Source organism: Rhinatrema bivittatum, chromosome 5, assembly GCF_901001135.1.
Source record: "Rhinatrema bivittatum chromosome 5, aRhiBiv1.1, whole genome shotgun sequence".
In the NCBI taxonomy this organism is placed as follows: Eukaryota; Metazoa; Chordata; class Amphibia; order Gymnophiona; family Rhinatrematidae; genus Rhinatrema; species Rhinatrema bivittatum.
Genome location: NC_042619.1, coordinates 198,400,863 through 198,419,394, shown reverse-complemented (window position 1 = coordinate 198,419,394; position 18,532 = coordinate 198,400,863). Strand labels below are relative to the sequence as shown.

At 45.1% G+C, this 18,532-nt stretch overlaps 1 protein-coding gene across 2 annotated transcripts in view; it reads right to left on the bottom strand.

Moving 5' to 3' along the window:
• EIF2S3 (eukaryotic translation initiation factor 2 subunit gamma) overlaps window positions 1–18,532 on the bottom strand; it is a 131,819-nt gene that overhangs the window by 10,260 nt on the left and 103,027 nt on the right. Inside the window, exons 10-11 of one of the 2 annotated variants that reach the window (XM_029603075.1) lie at window positions 17,420–17,589; window positions 7,427–7,599 (exon numbers count right to left, since the gene is read on the bottom strand). In XM_029603075.1, coding sequence (XP_029458935.1) covers window positions 7,427–7,599; window positions 17,420–17,589 — 343 coding nt within the window. The remainder of the gene's footprint in view (window positions 1–7,426; window positions 7,600–17,419; window positions 17,590–18,532) is intronic. The other variant, XM_029603076.1, reaches the window with a different exon arrangement.

Sequence of the window (18,532 nt, the reverse complement as noted above, 5' to 3'; positions counted from 1 at the left end):
GGGCAACTGCCACTGCTAGACACTTTGTGAATACTTGGGGTGCTGAGGCAAGGTCGAATGGAAGCACCCTGTATTGAAAGTGGTGAGCTCCTAGTAGCAATCGTAAATACTTGCAATGAGGAGGAAAGATGGGAATGTGAGTGTAAGCGTCTTGAAGATCCAGAGAACAGAGCCAATCTCCTTTTTGAAGTAGAGGTAACATGGTGCCCAATGATACCATCCGGAATTTTTCTTTTTTCAGAAATTTGTTGAGATTTCTGAGGTCGAGGATGGGTCGTAGGCCTCCTGTTTTCTTTGGAATGAGGAAATAACGGGAGTAGAATCCTCTGCCCTGCTGAGGCCGGGGAACTGGTTCCACGGCCCTGGCTCTCAGAAGGGTGGATAATTCTGTTTGCAATAGTGTGGACTGGTTGTTTATTGTCCAAGACGATGCGGGTGGAGTGTCGTTTGGTACAGTGAGGAAATCCAATCGGTACCCTTGAGATGTGATGGAGAGTACCCATTGGTCTGTGGTAATGGAAGTCCAGTGTTGGTGAAAGAAGGCAATGCGACCTCCTACTGGTAAGGTGGGGTTTGGATTGGAGGAGAGGCTGCTGTTCCCTGGTACTATTTCAAAAACCTGAAGTGGATCCAGTCTGCGGAGGGGGTTGAGGCCTGGATGTTCTTTGTTGCCTAGATTGAGTACGTTGAGCTTGTCTAGATGTTCGTGCACGAGTTGGAGGTGGATAGTAACGCCTCTGATGGTAATATGGGCGTCTTGTATCCTTCCTTGGCATCCTTCGAGGAAGGCTGGGATTCCTGAGGTATAAGAGAGAGTTGTTTTAGGGTTTCCGTATGTTCTTTTAACACGGCAACTGCTTCTTTAACTTTGTCTCCAAAAAGATTGTCACCGAAACAGGGGAGATCGGCTAATTTCTCCTGCACCTCAGGTCTTAAATCGGAGGCCTTAAGCCATGCCCAACGTCTGGCGGTGATTCCCGTGGCTGATAGTCGAGCTGCAGTTTCGAAACTATTGTATGCAGCACGGACCTTGTGCTTACCCGCTTCTAGGCCTTTATGTATGATATTAGAGAGAGACTCCTGGAATTGATCAGGGAGTGTCTGGGCAATCTCTTGTACTTTTTTCCAGAGATTGCGTTGGTATTGTGTAATGAATAGCTGATAGGCTGCTATCCTGGACACCAGCATTGATCCTTGAAATATCTTTCTCCCAAGATTATCAAGGAATCTGCTATCCTTGCCTGGTGGAGTTGAATAGTATGTCTTTATTCTTTTTGCCTTCTTTTGTGCAGACTCAACTACCACTGATTGGTGAGGTAGTTGAGCCTTCTGGAAACCTGGAATTTGTTGAATCAGGTATGTGGCATCAGATCTTTTATTAACAGGAGGAATGGAGCCAGGATGTTCCCATAGCCTATACATCAGTTCCTGAAGTACCTCATGGACTGGTATAGCTAACATTTCCTTTGGTGGATCGACGAATTGTAACACTTCCAGTGTTTTTTGTCTGGTATCCACTTCTGACTGTAGCTGAAATTGGATGGTCTCCGCCATTTCTTTTACAAAGTTGGAAAATGATAAATCCTCTGGAGGGGATTTTCTGTGGCCTTCTGGTGGAGAAGGTTCCGAAAGGATTTCCTCATCGGTGGAGACATCCGTATCCGTAGCCGTCCAGGTGTCCGTGGTAGGAACCGTAGGTTTGGGCATGGAAGGCATAGATGGAAAAGTTTTAGGTATCGATGAAAATAATGGAGACAAGGGATCGGTTTGGAAATCCCTGAAGGACCTGGTATGGGTTCTGGAATCGGAGTTTCATCGATCTGCTGAGGCTTTTTGGGCAGAGAATCGATGAGAGTGTCCAATTTTGATAACATGGGAGCAAAAATGGACAAATCCGGAACCGGCGTAGTGTCTGGTGGAATCGATGTTTTCCTCGGAATCGGTGCCGATGGCATCGGCGAGGGAACCGACGATGGCGCCGGTAATGGCATGGATTGAGTATCCAATGGTATCGGCGTCGATGGAGGGGCTGGTATCGATGGCGCCTGCCCCAGAGGCTGCACCGGTATCGGCATGGTATCGAGGAGCACATTCCTGACCGCCTGGCGGATGTATCCGTCCAGTTCCGCCCGCATAGCTGGTGAAACCAGAGCAGCTATGGGGGGAGGCGGCGATGGCGATTGCAGTACCTCCTCAGAGCCCTGGGGAGGTACGATTCCCGGCACCGATATCAGTGGGGATCGCCATGGAGTCGAAGGCCTCGGAGAAACCACGTCCAGCCGAGGTTTCTTGGATGGAGAAGCAGATTCCTTCGATGGAGTAGCGGGTACCAATTCGATGCCAGAACCGTGAGGTCATCAATGACGATGCCGGTGCTTTTCCTTGCTTTTTTCACTGCCCGATGTCGATGCTCTTGACAAAGGTGAGGGAGAAGTTAAAGTTGAATCTCCCGCTTCTCCTGGAAGTCGTTTCTTTAAGACAACTTTGCGAATCGCTCCAGCCGGAGACGATTGCGCTGACGTTGATGCCAAAGGTAACAACTGAATTTGAAAAAGTTGCTCCATCTTTTCCATTCGAAGCCGACGTTCCTTCGATGTCATTTCGGCACATCTTGGGCAGGCCCGAACGTCATGGTCTACCCCGCGACAGAGCACACATTCTAAATGTGGGTCTGTAATAGACATTATTCTGGTACAATTTGGGCATTTCTTGAAGCCCGAAGCCATTCTTAGTCAGTCAGCCGTCGACTACTCTGGCTTAAGAAAAAACGGCACGGAACCGACGGAAAAATTGAAAAAAAACTTACCGCGATGTTAAACCTGTGGGAGACTACTGCGGAAGGAAGTTTTCCCGAAATTTGTAATAACTTTTAGAATATGGTGAAAATCACCACAGGACTCCAGATTAACTGCGAGGCTAACGGCTCCGCGGAAAAAAGAAGACTGAAGGGAGACCCCTGTGGCAGAGAATATCATGGCATGCTGGGCATGCTCAGTAGGCACTCTGGGTGCCAGTCAAACGTTTATGAAACTTTGACAGAAGTTTTTCCGTATAGGGCTCCATTACCGATGTCACCCATATGTGAGGACTAGCATCTTGCTTGTCCTGGGATAAAAGGCAGATCTGCCAGATGGTCCTAGACGGAGATGTGCAGCCAAGCCATACGGCAAGCCCCAATGCCTGCTGCAGCAATTCTCATAGCTGTCTCGAACTCGTCATACGGACCTCGTGTTTATCACAGTCCAGGCCTTCCTGGACTATTTTCTGGAATTCCTCCTGGAATTGCTGTGGGAGGTGTTCTCCCATTTCTTGGGGGTTTCCAGAGCTTCCTGGAGTACTGCCCCATATAGAGCTGATAACAAGCAATTCTGGCTGGAACACTCGGCGGCCAAGAGCATCCAGAGCCATGTGATCATGGCCTGGGGGTGCTGAAGCATGAGTCCTAAGCATCTTTGCCTTCTTAAGGGCTGATTCTATCACCACCACTAACTGATGAGGGAGCTGACAAGCGCTCAAACCCCGTGGTGGGTTGGACCAGATAGACTGCATCGTCTTCCGGTTCACAGGAGAGAGAGATGGGGTGTTCTCAGAGTCGGGAGACCAGTTCCTTAAAGATGTCATGCACTGGAACAGACACCACCTACTTATGAGCATCCAGAAACAGAGGATTTCCAGCATCTTGTGGCAGTATCCTGTTCTGTCAAGAGCTGGAATGGCAGTGACTCCACCATGGCTTTAACAAAACCAGCGAAAGAAAGATCCTCGAGTAGATTTTCGCCTCTCCTCCAGTGGAGAGGATTCAGACGGCAAGTCCTCCAATTCCTCGGTGGACGAAAAGGACGCCTCACTCTCCCAGGAATCATGGAGGCTTCCCTTTCGCTGTGAACGCCTTGAGATGTGGGGCATTGAGCACCCACCTGGGCCTTAAGCCTCGAGCTAGCGGGCCATGAAGGCATCACAGGAATAGACAGAGGAACAGAGGGCACCCAGTGGGATCCGGGCCCGTGAGGGTGCTGACAGATCCCGCGGCTTCGGCAGCGCCGGTGGCATCGATGGCACAGAAGTCATCTATTCCGGGGGCTCCAGAAGAGCTAGAGGTTGTTGGGGTGTCGTGTGCAATGAAAGTTGCGTTGACCCCGAAGGACCTTCCTTATCTGAGGAATCGCTCACTAGAATGGGAACCAGTGGCAGCAGCAGCGATGCTCCCCTTGGCCATGAAGGGGCTTGGGGTATCAGAGCTGGCTGCTTTGGCAAAATACCGAGCAGTAGGGTCCAGCTGCTCCAGAAGAGGCGCAAGCACCAATGCAGTCAGCTCTGGCGGCAGTGGTGGTCCTGGCAGAATCGGTGACTCTATGCCCTGCAGGGCCCAGCCGACAGCCAACTGTACACACCTAATTTCTCCTCAAAGGCTGCCGAGGATAGAACAGCAGGAGACTGAGGAGGCAATGGAATCAGATCGAACTCGGTGGCAGGTGTTGGAACTGATGCTTCCACTGGCATCAGTGGTGACCGAACGTCCTCGGAAGGACTGGAGAGAATCCCCTCCTCCAGACGAGTCCGCTTAGGGGGAGGCACTAAGGCAGTCGACTTCCGTGGTCAGACTTCGACTAGGATGAGCGGTGTCTGTGTTTCCGTCAGCGCTATGATCCTTAGCTGGGACCGCTGGCAACGTCGAGAAACCTGACCGTGAGGACAAAGATCTCACTCGGTCCCCTGCTCCACCTCAGGATTGAGGAGCGGTAATGGAGGGGAGACCGAGGGGGTCAATGTCGAGACTCCTTTCCCTTGCGGGGTAGAAGTACCGGATGCTGATGATGGATCTGATTTTTCTGACCCCAATAGCTTTTCCATTTTGTCTAGTCATACCAGACGGCCCTTAAGGGTCATCTGGGCACAAAGATCACAACCATGGATGTCATGTGATGCCCCCAAGCAAAGGATACAGACTTTGTGGGGGTCTGTGATGGACATTAATCTGGGGACACCGGCGAAAGCCAGATGACACCATCTTGAAAAGCACGCTGCGCGTGGTTGATGGCTGGCAGCTACTGGGGAATGACACTGTCGGGAATTGACCAAGAGTTTGACAGAAAATTTACCGAAAGTAAATAGGAAAAAAAATCCGAAATGCAGAGGGACCCTACGCCACTCTGGAAGGGAGCTAAATAAAAAAAAAAAACCACGCAAGCTCCACAGCTGCAAGGCTTCAGCTTCACGGAAAAAGAGACTGAAGAGGGACCCCCGCATGTATGCGTGGTTAGCGGCATGCTGGGCATGCTCAGTGTGTCAAAGTTTCTAGAAACTTTGACAAAAGTTTTCCATGCCGGGCTCCATCTGATGATATCACCCATGTGTGAGGACTACCATCCCTGCATGTTCTGGGAGAATACCTTTTTTTTGTTTTGTTTTTCTAGAAACTTTGACAAAAGTTTTCCATGCCGGGCTCCATCTGATGACATCACCCATGTGTGAGGACTACCATCCCTGCATGTCCTGGGAGAATACCTTTTTTTTGTTTTGTTTTTTTTAAACATGGGATTTACATGCACCCATAGTAATCTTAGCATTGGTTTGTACTCCTGTTATACAGCACACATTTTGTAGGAAATAAAACCCCTGTTAAATTACCAGAAAAATGCTCACTAAAACAGGAGTAAAAACATGTGCTAAAGTTAGCACAAATCATTACATTGGTCCCAATATCCACAATCCCTTCTTTTTCCTTCTGTTTGCCACAGTAGGTTCCTCAAAAAATACTTCTAGATTGTTTTAAGCTGATCAGATAATTTTCTAGTCATAGTTTTCTCTTAGAAATAAGTATTTTCTTATCAAATGGCCTTTTCATCATTTGCACCATGCTTATGGAATTCTATTAATATTTAGATGTGAGAAGGACTTTTCCCAAACTGAGGAAGGGACTAAAAAACCTTCCTATTCTGCCAAGCCTTTGATCCTTAGTATTTTACTTTCAAATGGAAATTTTTACCACATTTGCATTACTTTTATTGTTTTTGTCTATTAATTATATGATGATATTTTCACATTAGCTTTAACACCATTTCTATTATTAAACTACTTTATTTGGCTACATGTTTATAATTTCATTTTATTTTAATGCACTGCTCTTTTATTTTAGCATTCTTTAACTTTTTTATGTTACATATATTTTCTTATTTGCTTGTGCCATAGTTTGGTTTTGGTTTACTTTGTAACCTGTTTTGCTTATCATTGTTTCTTACTTATTTTTATTCGGACCATTTTATGTTTTGGTTTATATGATATATCACCTTGATTGTATTCTAGAAATGAAATTGATGAAATAAAGTAATGAACTACTTTATTTTTTTGTTAAATCAACCTTGACTTAAACCGCTAAGGTGACATTTATTTAAAAATTTCTTCTATACCACTTTTAGCAATCATAGTGGGTCACAACATAAACATATTACCTCCAAAGGGTTATAGCACTGTCACTAAGAAAGAAATATGGCTTTTATGGTTATTTCCTTAGAAATGACTAGGTTTTACATTGAGTGCCTGCACTTCACTGCCCTCTTTCCTAGTGCTAGACTTATCAGAAGTTGCTGTAGGAATACAAGGCCAGGGAGGGATCTAATGTTCTTTTGGTGTATGGCAAGGCCCACATTCACAAAATATTCAACTTTAAAGCTATTTTCTTCTTAGCCAAGCTAAAGTCTTTCTCTTATAATGATCCAGGATTTATAAATATGAGCAGAGCAATGGGTCACGTCTCATTGTTTCCTCAAGTAGGTTCAGGGAGAAAGAGCTGCTTAGCTTTGTGATTCTTAATCTATACAGCAGCTGTTCTGTACTTTTTTTTACAGAATCTCCTTTGCACAATTAGAAAATAAATTTCTTTCCTCAACATCTTAAGTCCCTCTGTCCCATCCCTGCAGGCTTACATTTTGATATAACTCAGTGTTGGGATCTAGCAAAAGAATAACTGTAACTTTCTGCATGCAAGTTTTAGCATAGAAAAGCAGTTTAGCATAAAATGGGTTTTATTAAAGTTTATCAATCATGAAAACTTTTTTTTAGTATGCTTTTGTCATTAATATTTTTTTACAGGTGGATTTGTAATTCTCATTTGTGCTTAGTTCTGCAGAAGTGTTAATCATTATTTTGCAAATATTTAAAAGGGAATGTGCCCCACTGGGAAAATCCTGGCAGGCCTGTAATGGCTCTGCTCACTGCTGACTGCTTCTTTTTACTCACACTACCATTCAGAACCTCTTTTAAGCTATTCCATGCAGATTTAGAGTGGATGTGACAGTGAGATTTTTTTGTGTGACCATAGAATAATCAAATCAGCAGAAGTTTAGTGGCACAGTTGCCGGAGCTGATATTTCAATACTCCTCCATATTTTATACTTCAGGAACCATTGTCAGATTTATTTTCACTCACCGCCAGTGTTTTTCAACTCTTCGACTAAGAGCAATTTTCTCACCCACTTCTGTGCATACAGGATTAGTTAGCACAATCTTGCCTAAATCGGCTTTAACTGCACTGACTCTTCCTCCAGTAGACAAGGATCCTATATTTACCATCAGTACTTCATTCTTAGATAGTTTTTGCACCTAAAAACAATGATCAGCTATTAAAATCTAAAAGTTTACAAGTAAATTACAAACATGAGTGCTATAAACCATCACAATGAATAAGCTCAATATATTAAGTTAATGCAACTATGTCTGTGAACCATCAAGCTTGTCCTCTTGCACAAATGAGGGCAGGGGCACTAGAACTAGGGATGTAGGAACATATGTAGCTTGCAATATAGGTGGTGCTGTGCATTGGCAGCCCTAATACTACAAACTTTTAGTAACCCTCACTAATAAATTGGACCAGAATCAATGAATAAAGAAAGCAATTAGTACAATCTTGAATGTATTTCTTTCCTCTATATGGCTCCCTTTTCTCCTTTATAGCACCACTGAAATTAAACATGTTGACATAATTCAGCGACAGATTAAAAAGCATTCACATTTCTTTTGGGAAGATATTAGTGTTTTAATAATTTATAAATTCTTCCAAGTTATCTACATCTACCATTATCAACTTTAGGAAATCTGGGTGCTGTGTTGATCCTTATCAGACCCCATGCACATATTACACATTACATGTAAAACAAATATAGCACGAACTAAAGACTGGGAGTAGGGAATGAATAGGGCCCTACCTAAATTGTGGGATGAACTTTAAATCATTGTGGCTGAACAGTGGACAAGACTGACAAAATTGTGGGAAACAGCAGACCTGTGCCAGAAAAGACCCTTGAGCTCAGGGGTGGACAACCTGTGGCTCGGGAGCCACGTGGTTTTTTTCATGTGCAAAATGTGGCTCTTGTGCTTTGTTCCATGGCAAATGAGCACCACTGTAGAAGTCAGGAGGGAAGAGGCTGCAACAGGGAACACACAGCAGAAGAGAGGAGAGAAGAGCCATTCTACAGCCCGCTTCAACCCCTCCTCGCCTGATCTCACAGTGCTGTTAACTGCAGCAGAACAAGAGAGAGGGGCTGGAGCAAGGAGCAGAGATTTTTCATTGTTCATCTTTGCTCTTCCTCTCCCATCCTATCTGCAATCAGCAGCACTAGAGGACAGGAACGGAAGGAGGAACACAAAACAGCAAAGAAGAGCCAATCAGCTCCCTGCCCCAGTCCTCCCCACCTGCTGCCTGGAGTACTCTTCTCTGTTGTACTGTTCAGAGGGAAGAATATGGAGTAAACACTGCTCCAGGCCCAGCAGATCACTGTGTTCCAAGGATTATGCTAATGGAAGAGATAGGAGAGCATCATTCAGCACTCCCGTCAGGTCAGAATGATTTCAGCAAGACAAACAGGGTGAGTGCTGAAAGTGGATGAATGCTTGGGGGGGGGAAGAAGGAGCAAATGCTGAGATGAGGGATATGAATGCTTGGGCAAAGAACAGTCCACAAGGGGGTGAATACTTCTGAGGGAGTGACATAAAAAGGGGCAAAAAGTGGGAGAGTTGAGGAGAGCTTTAAATGCTATTGGGCAGTACAAAAAAGTAGTTGAATGCTATGAGAAAGTGAGGAAGAGGTGAATTTCATCTTCTCCATCTCCCTGAAGTCAATAATGCAGATTGGACTGTCTGGCACCTTATTCCTCCCCAAAGTCCATGCTACCATCTATTCTACAGCAAGTATGAGGGGATCATTGCTAAGATGGGGGGGAACAGGAAGGGTATGGGGTTGCATGATAGCCATGGACAATGAGAAATTACTACTTAGTAGATAATTTCCTTTTTTGTTTCTCAATTAAATTTTATTACTTTCACATACTTCAAACATCAATAAAACAATGTAACAAAAACAATCTCGTGTGACAGCAGTTATTAAAGAACACTGATTAACCACTCCCTCCCACCCCATTGACCATGGACTGCGAGAAGTTACTTCGCATTCATAATGCTGAACAAAAATATCCAATCTGATAATAATAATACACCAATAATAAAAAGATTGAGGCCATAGAGAAGCATCTAGGAGTGACTCATGCCCACAGAATATTTAGACAAGAACGGATTCCATACTTTAAGAAACTTAGAATGGTGTGATACTTGACCGCAGTAAGCTTACTCAAAAAGAAGACCTGCCTCAGATGCCTAATAACTTCTTCAATAGTAGGGATAATATTAGATTTCCAATCCCTTGCCAATTCGCATCTAGCCGATATCAGAACCTGATGGACCAGCCACCAGCCATCTTTCGGGATGTCCAGGGATAAATTCAGCAACGCATTTTCTGAAGCAAAGGTTATTCAAAAACCCAAGATCCCTTCTATGAAAAGGAATACCTCTCCCCAAAATAAAGATACTCGAGGACACTCCCACTGCAAGTGAAAGTAAGTTCCTCTGCCCCCACACTTTTTCCAACACAAACCATTCGAACTCTGGTATATTTTCTGAATATGCACTTGAGTTAAGTACCACCTAATTAGAACCTTATAATTATTTTCTGATATCTGAACCGATATCGAGCTCTTTTTGTGTATAGAAAGATAAGGTCCCATTCATCATCCAACAAGTCCCTTCCCACATCTTGCTCCCACACCTGGGCAAGAGGAGCCCGCCCTCTTAATTCCTTATTGAGAAATTTATAAATATTGACGATTATGCCTTTCATTTTATCAGCATGCTCATACCATACTTCAAATTGGCTTTTACCAAACAGTAATAATGGGAGACTTCAATTACCCCAATATTGACTAGGTAAATGTATTGGGACACGCTAGAGAGATAACGTTCCTGGATGGAATAAATGATAGCTTTATGGAGCAATTGGTTCAGGAACAGACGAGAGAGGGAGCAATTTTAGATCTAATTCTCAGTGGAGCACAGGACTTGGTGAGAGAGGTGACTGTGGTGGGGCCGCTTGGTAATAGTGATCATAATATGATCAAATTTGATTTAATGACTGGAAGAGGAACAGTGTGCAAATCCAAGGCTCTCGTGCTAAACGTTCAAAAGGTAAACTTTGATAAAATGAGAAAAATTGTTAGAAAAAACTGAAAGGAGCAGCTACAAAAGTAAAAAATGTCCAAGAGGCGTGGTCATTGTTAAAAAATACCATTCTAGAAGCACAGTCTAGATGTATTCCACACATTAAAGGTGGAAAGAAGGCAAAACGATTACCAACATGGTTAAAAAGGGAGGTGAAAGAAGCTATTTTAGCCAAAAGATCTTCATTCAAAAATTGGAAGAAGGATCCAACAGAAGAAAATAGGATAAAGCATAAATGTTGGCAACTTAAATGTAAGACATTGATAAGACAGGCTAAGAGAGAATTTGAAAAGAAGTTGGCTGTAGAGGCAAAAACTCACAGTAAAAACTTTTTAAAATATATCCAAAGCAGAAAGCCTGTGAGGGAGTCAGTTGGACCGTTAGATGATCGAGGGGTTAAAGGGGCACTTAGAGAAGATAAGACATCGCGGAAAGATTAAATGATTTCTTTGCTTCGGTGTTTACTGAAGAGGATGTTGGGGAGGTACCCGTAATGGAGAAGGTTTTCATGGGTAATGATTCAGATGGACTGAATCAAATCACGGTGAACCTAGAAGATGTGGTAGGCCTGATTGACAAACTGAAGAGTAGTAAATCACCTGGACCAGATGGTATACACCCCAGAGGTCTGAAGGAACTAAAAAATGAAATTTCAGACCTATTAGTAAAAATTTGTAACCTATCATTAAAATCATCCATTGTACCTGAAGACTGGAGGATAGCAAATGCAACCCCAATATTTAAAAAGGGCTCCAGGGGCGATCCGGGAAACTACAGACCGGTTAGCTTGACTTCAGTGCCAGGAAAAATAGTGGAAAGTGTTCTAAACATCAAAATCACAGAACATATAGAAAGACATGGTTTAATGGAACAAAGTCAGCACGGCTTTACCCTGGGCAAGTCTTGCCTCACAAATCTGCTTCACTTTTTTGAAGGAGTTAATAAACATGTGGATAAAAGTGAACCGGTAGATGTAGTATACTTGGATTTTCAGAAGGCGTTTGACAAAGTTCCTCATGAGAGGCTTCTAGGAAAAGTAAGTAGTCATGGGATAGGTGGTGATGTCCTTTTGTGGATTGCAAACTGGCTAAAAAAGACAGGAAACAGAGAGTAGGATTAAATGGACAATTTTCTCAGTGGAAGGGAGTGGACAATGGAGTGCCTCAGGGATCAGTATTGGGACCCTTACTTTTCAATATATTTATAAATGATCTGGAAAGAAATACGACGAGTGAGATAATCAAATTTGCAGATGACACAAAATTGTTCAGAGTAGTTAAATCACAAGCAGATTGTGATAAATTGCAGGAAGACCTTGTGAGACTGGAAAATTGGGCATCCAAATGGCAGATGAAATTTAATGGGGATAAGTGCAAGGTGATGCATATAGGGAAAAATAACCCATGCTATAATTACACAATGTTGGGTTCTATATTAGGTGCTACAATCCAAGAAAGAGATCTAGGCGTCATAGTGGATAACACATTGAAATCGTTGGTTCAGTGTGCTGCGGCTGTCAAAAAAGCAAACAGAATGTTGGGAATTATTAGAAAGGGAATGGTGAATAAAACGGAAAATGTCATAACGCCTCTGTATCACTCCATGGTGAGACCGCACCTTGAATACTGTGTACAATTCTGGTCGCCACATCTCAAAAAAGATATAAATACAATGGAGAAGGTACAGAGAAGGGCTACCAAAATGATAAAGGGAATAGAACAGCTCCCCTATGAGGAAAGACTAAAGAGGTTAGGACTTTTCAGCTTGGAGAAGAGACGGCTGAGGGGGGATATGATAGAGATGTTTAAAATTATGAGAGGTCTAGAACAGGTAGATGTGAATCGGTTATTTACTCTTTCTGATAGTAGAAAGACTAGGGGGCACTTCATGAAGTTAGCATGAGGCACATTTAAAACTAATCGGAGAAAGTTCTTTTTTACTCAATGCACAATTAAACTCTGGAATTTGTTGCCAGAGGATGTGGTTAGTGCAGTTAGTATAGCGGTGTTTATAAAAGGATTGTATAAGTTCTTGGAGGAGAAGTCCATTACCTGCTATTAAGTTCACTTAGAGAATAGCCACTGCCATTAGCAAACAGTCTAACTTCAGTTAGTCAGCCAGAGTGACTCGCTGCTCTCTTGATTAACAAATGTTAGTACCTATTCAAACCAAGTCACACTACCTCAACACCTTTCAAAGGTGAGTAACTGGATTGAACTTTTAAATGATTTATATTCTGCTTTTCACACTTTTTTTTAGCACTTCAGAGTGGATTACATTCAGGTACTATATGTATTTTTCTATCCCCAGAGGGCTTATAATCTAAGTTTGTACCTGAGGCAATGGAGGGTAAAGTGACTTGCCCAAGGTCACAAGGAGCGACAGCAGGACTTGAACGCTGGTCTCCTGGTTCATAGCCCGCTGCTCTAACCACTAGTCATAGCCCACTGCTCTAACCACTAGTCCAGGTCCAGCAGCCTGGTCACCAATTCCTGACAGCACTCTACAAGAACAAAGGAAAAATCCCCAACTACAAATCTAGGGAGCATTTTGAAAGACCTCTCTCAGGATCTTCAAGCAGGAGACAGATGTGAAGTCTGTGAAGTCTGCAGAACCCAGGTAGAACTGAGGGAAATTCCCAGGGAGCCTTTGCTCATCCGGGCCAGCCAGAAGCAGAGAAACCACCACATCCCCCAATTAAGTGAGTCAGGACCCACCCCTGGAGCCAGGAAATCAACACTTACACAGGAAAGTAAAAGGATAATCTTTGTACAGAATTACCACACTTGGAAACTGATTTGCCATTTAACAGAATCAGTAAACTTTATTATTTGAACACCCCATCCTGTGTTCAGTCTCCTTGATTACGCATCCTCAGATGGTCCAGTATCAAAGCGTAGAAAGCGCTGATGGTCGTGGTGGACCGGGATGTGGAGATAAGCTTCGGATAGATCCAGTGAAGTCAGGAATTCTCCCGGTTGTACTGCCCTTATGACTGAGCGTACGGTTTCCATGCGGAAGTGCGGTACCCTCAGGTAGCGATTGACGGTCTTGAGGTCCAGGATGGACTTGAACGTTCCCTCCTTCTTGGGGACGATAAAATAGATGGAATAGTGACCAGTATTTTGTTGGTGCTTGGGTACCGAGATTATTGCCTTTAGGCTGAGTAGTTTTGTCAGTGTGGTTTCCACTGCCATCCTCTTGGAGAGAGAGTGGCACGATGATCTCACAAATTTGTCTGGAGGGATGCTGTGGAAGTCCAGATAGTATCCCTCTCGAATGATGGTTAGGACCCACTTGTCAGACGTTATCTCGACCCATCTTTGGTAGAAGAGGGTAAGTCTACCCCCTATGACTTCTTCCTGTGGATGGGTTTGTTGATTCTCATTGTGGGGTGTGGCTGGGGCCTGAACCCGAGCCAGCTCCCCTCTTGTTGTGTCTGTTCTGAAAGGACTGGGCCCTGCCTGCAGGGCGAGCTGCTTGGTATTTGTTTTTGTACGGTCTAAAACGCTGGGCTCCTCTGCCCTTGGTTCTTCGGGGAGAGGAGTGCTGTTTCTTTTGTTCCTGTCCTCCGGTAACAGAGGTACTGGGGATTCACCCCATTTGTTGGCTAACTTCTCCAGTTTGCTTCCGAACAGGAGGGATCCTTTAAAAGGCATTCTCGTGAGGTTCATCTTGGAGGTCGCGTCGGCTGACCAATTTCAGAGCCATAGTTGCCTTCTCGCTGCCACTATGGAGGAGATGCCCCTGGCTGAGGTGCGCACCAGGTCAAAGGTCGCATCCATGTGGAAAGATATCGCTGGTTCTAATGTTTCAGCAGAAGTGGCTGCGTCCCTGGAGAGAAGCAAGCAGGCACGTGTCACAACGGCGCAGCAGGAAGCAATCTGCAGGGTCATTGCTGCAACATCAAATAACTGTTTAAGGATGGATTCCTGACGTCTGTCCTGGGCATCCTTGAGTGCAGCTCTCCTTCTTCGACTGGGATGGTAGTGCGCTTTGAGATAGCGGAGACCATGGCGTCCACTTTTGGGAACCGTAGGAGTTCTTTGGCCGTGCGTTCCAGGGGGTATAGGGCTTCTCGGGCCCATCCTCCTTTGAAGCTGGCCTCAGGGGCATTCCATTCCAGGTCAATCAGTTGTTGTACGGCCTGCAGCATTGGGAAATAGCATGAGGCCTGACTGAGACCGACCAAAACTGGGTTTGTCTTTGGCTCTGCTGTGGTACTCGCGCCTGGCATGGCTAGCGTCTTCAGGGTCAGACACACGAGAGCTGGTAACTCGTCTTTGGAGAAGAATCGCATCATGGTTTGGTATGGTTCCATCCCTGGAGGGATTTCCCCTTCCTCCAGGGAGTCAGACTCTTCCCCCGAGGTGTCTGTGTCCCCTAAGGGGAGGCTTTTGCCTGGATGGGGCGCGTTTGGGTAGGTATTTATTTATTTATTTAAAGTTTTTTGTATACCGACATTCGTTAAGAAAACATCACATCGGTTTCCATGGAACAAAAAAGTAGCCAACAGGGCTTTACATTGAAACTGATAAAAGAACTGGGGGGGGGGGGGGGGGAAAGGGGGGTTGGAGGAGGGAAACCAAGGTTTTTGCTGTACAAATAGGTAAAAGCAAAACATAGTTAAATACAACAGTATAGATTATGTACAATAAAATACAAGAGGGAGTGATTTAAGAAGGGGAGTTTTCGGTCATAGACCTGGAGGGCGAAGGGAGGGGCGGAGAGGGGGCGGAAAGGTGAAGGAGTATAGGAGTGATGATAAGAGGAGGGGGCTCATGCGTAGGCTCGTGTGAACAGCCAGGTCTTGAGGTTCTGTCTGAATTTCTTAGTGCAGGTCTCAAGGCGTAGGTGGGTGGGCATAGTGTTCCATAAAGAGGGTCCAGCTAGGGATAGCGCACATTGTTTGGTGGCTGTTAGATGGAAGAGTTTGGGAGAAGGTGTGTGAATGGTTGCGGTGTAGGGCGTTCTGGTAGGTCTGGAAGAGGAACGGATGTGTAAAACGTCTGAGAACCAGAGCATGTCTGGGTTGTGGATGGCTTTTTGTGTATAAGGGTGAGGGTTTTAAATTGAATTCTGGCTGTGATGGAGAGCCAATGAAGTTGTTTGAGAATAGGTGTGATGTGTTCTTTTCTGCGGGTGCCTGTTAATATTCGTGCAGCTGCATTTTGAAGCAGCTGCAGGGGGGCAAGGCTGTTCTTCAGGAGACCTAGGAGTAGAGCGTTTGAGTAGTCTATTTTAGATAAAATGAGGGCTTGTAGGACTGTTCTAAAGTCATTGAGGTGCAGGATAGGTTTAAGTTTATGGTATGAGGCGCGCTTGGAAGGTCTTGTGCTTCTGGTGGAGACTGAGTCTGTGTCGCAGGCGGTACCGATTGTGCCTGGACAAAGGTTTGCAGCCCTCTGAAGAATTCCACCCAGGAAAAGGTCCCTGGGTCCATATTGAATCTAATGGGGGCCCCCGAGGTGCCCCCCCTGAATAGGCGCAGAGTCGGAGATACAGAGGTCTGGGGTACTGTCATTGGTGGATCCGGATCCCTCTACTGACTGTGGGGGGGGGCCTTGTTTAGGTTCCCCCTGAGCCTCTTCGCACTGCAGGCCTAGGGCGGAGGCCACTTCAGGTTAGCAGCTCTCAGGTGGCAGGCTGGGCAGAGGGCTTGTCCCGTGGCTTTCTTGGCTAGTGGTGCCATGATGTGTGTGCATGGAGTGGCTCAATCGCGTCTGTGCGCGCCGGTTGTGCCAGTGATGTGCGTGCGGGGAGTGCGCGCAGGCTACCACTTTGCACACCTGGGCGAGATGTGCGCGCTGCTGTGCGCAAGGACCTATTTATGTGCTCGGGCAGTTTATGAGGGCCGCTATGCGCCCGGCACCATTGTGCGCGTTGCTGTGCGCACAGCACAGATGCGCTCGCCGTTGTGCGCACAAGTCCGTTGTGCGTCCGGCTCAGGTGTGTGGACAATACGGCGATCAAGGGGGGGAAATGGCACCACCGACCATGCGGGCAAGATAGCGATCCCCCCGCCGGAGGGTCTCCATGTGTGTGGACCTTCGCACCAGATCGGGGCTGCTCAACCCGATTTTACAGACGCCGGAAGGGACGATCTGTGCAGCAATTCGAGCCTCGGAGACCGGAGACTTAGAAAAGGTTTTCTACCTTACCTGGTCTCGGCGTTTCCTGGTCTCATGCCGGGCGGTCTCCGGCTGCGGGGGGGAGAGGGAATTACCTTCACCGCCGCACTCGATTCAACAGCTGCTGCCTCTAAGCCCCCCTAGGGGCTAAGTCCATGCCGGGAGCCGGCTACCGGACCTAGGCTTACCTCTGAGGGATCTTAGAAATCACCTCAGGAATTCTCGACTGGGGGAGGGACCCTTAGGTATCACAGCAGGAAAGCGGGGCTCGTCTTCTTGAGGTACATTTTTTTTCTTCTTTGTTTTAGAATTGCTAACACTATTCTAGTGTGTGGAAGTGTCCCTATCTACTTAGGAGACGGAGAAATACTGAAGAGCTAAGCTTCCTGCAGGGGTATATGTACTAGGACTAACGTCAGATTGAAATCTGATCCGTCTCCAACTGCTATCAGGAATACACTATACCCATTGGTCCTGAGTCCATCTGCTACACGCTAGGAAATGGTATTTTTCTGCCATCATGTTTCTATTTTTCAGAAATGTTCAACACTATAACCTCACTGGGAAGGAAAAACATCTAACTGAAAAGGGACAATCATGCTGATTTAATTTTAGCTGCCAAGAGGGTTAGCAAAAAATACTTTTGTTAGTACTACTGCTTTATTTTTATTTTTTAAAACTTGAATGCATGCCTCATGTCCATACAACATTAATGTGTGCTTTAAATTTTATATAAACAAACTCACCTTTGCAGCCTTCTTGTCTCCTTCTGTGCGTACACCTAAAAGTCGTCGAAGCAGAAAATAAGAGATCTCCAGCTCTGTAAATATTTCAGGAAGTGCTTCAACAGCACCAAGAACTTGCCCCACCATACGGTCAGCACGGCACAGAGTTGGATCAATTTTAGTGCCAACACCTATTCCAAAGTAACAAAAGATATTAGAATTATGACTTGGAAACAGGAATTTTCACTTACTATCAATCCCCATTCTATTACACCAATTAAGATTGTGAGGCTGAGTGGTGCTGGCGGCTATGGAAACTGTTTCCTTTCCTGTAAGCACTGGTGCTTTTAAAAATCCATGCTGAAGCAATATACAGACAGTTCAAGTGCTGCTAAAAAAGAGTACTCTCACACATGCTTTAAGTTCCCGCTCAGTTCAAATTACTTTTGAAACACTGTGCACCTAAGAATAAAAAGGAATTCTTAAGAGAGAACTAGTATTATCCTTGGATTGTAGGAAACGTAGGCAGTATATATAGTAATGGGAGGGACAATCTAGATTAGGGTAAAAGCTAACAGAACAGAAATTGATGATTTAAATGGCAGGGGGTGAAAAAAGGAGGAAGGCAGGTGTGGCAAAACTTGGGTGGCTCTGCCTCCTCACAGGACACTGTAATCTGTTCTAAGTTTCTTCAACTTTGTTCTCTCTGATAGCTTCTCCTGAAAGGAAAATTGGTTCTTACCTGCTAATTTTCGTTCTTGTAATACCACAGATCAGTCCAGACAAGTGAGTTTTATTCATCCCTACCAGCAGATGGAGGTAGAGAACAAAACTTTGGGCTCTGCCACATATACGAGAGTGCCACTTGCAGTCCTCAGTATTAATCTATACCCAAGCCAAGATAAGTAAATTAGAGAGCGAACGAGGCTCCTAACATGGATAACCCTGACCAACTAGATAACCAATTTAAAACAGTAAACCAAGAAATCGTAGCCAAAAATGGCAACTCTGCTTTGCAAACAAATACAGCTGTAGACCAAGTAGCTTTCGGCAGAGATCCTCAGGGCAGGCCTCTGGACTGATCTGTGGTATTACAGGAACAAAAATTAGCAGGTAAGAACCAATTTTCCTTTC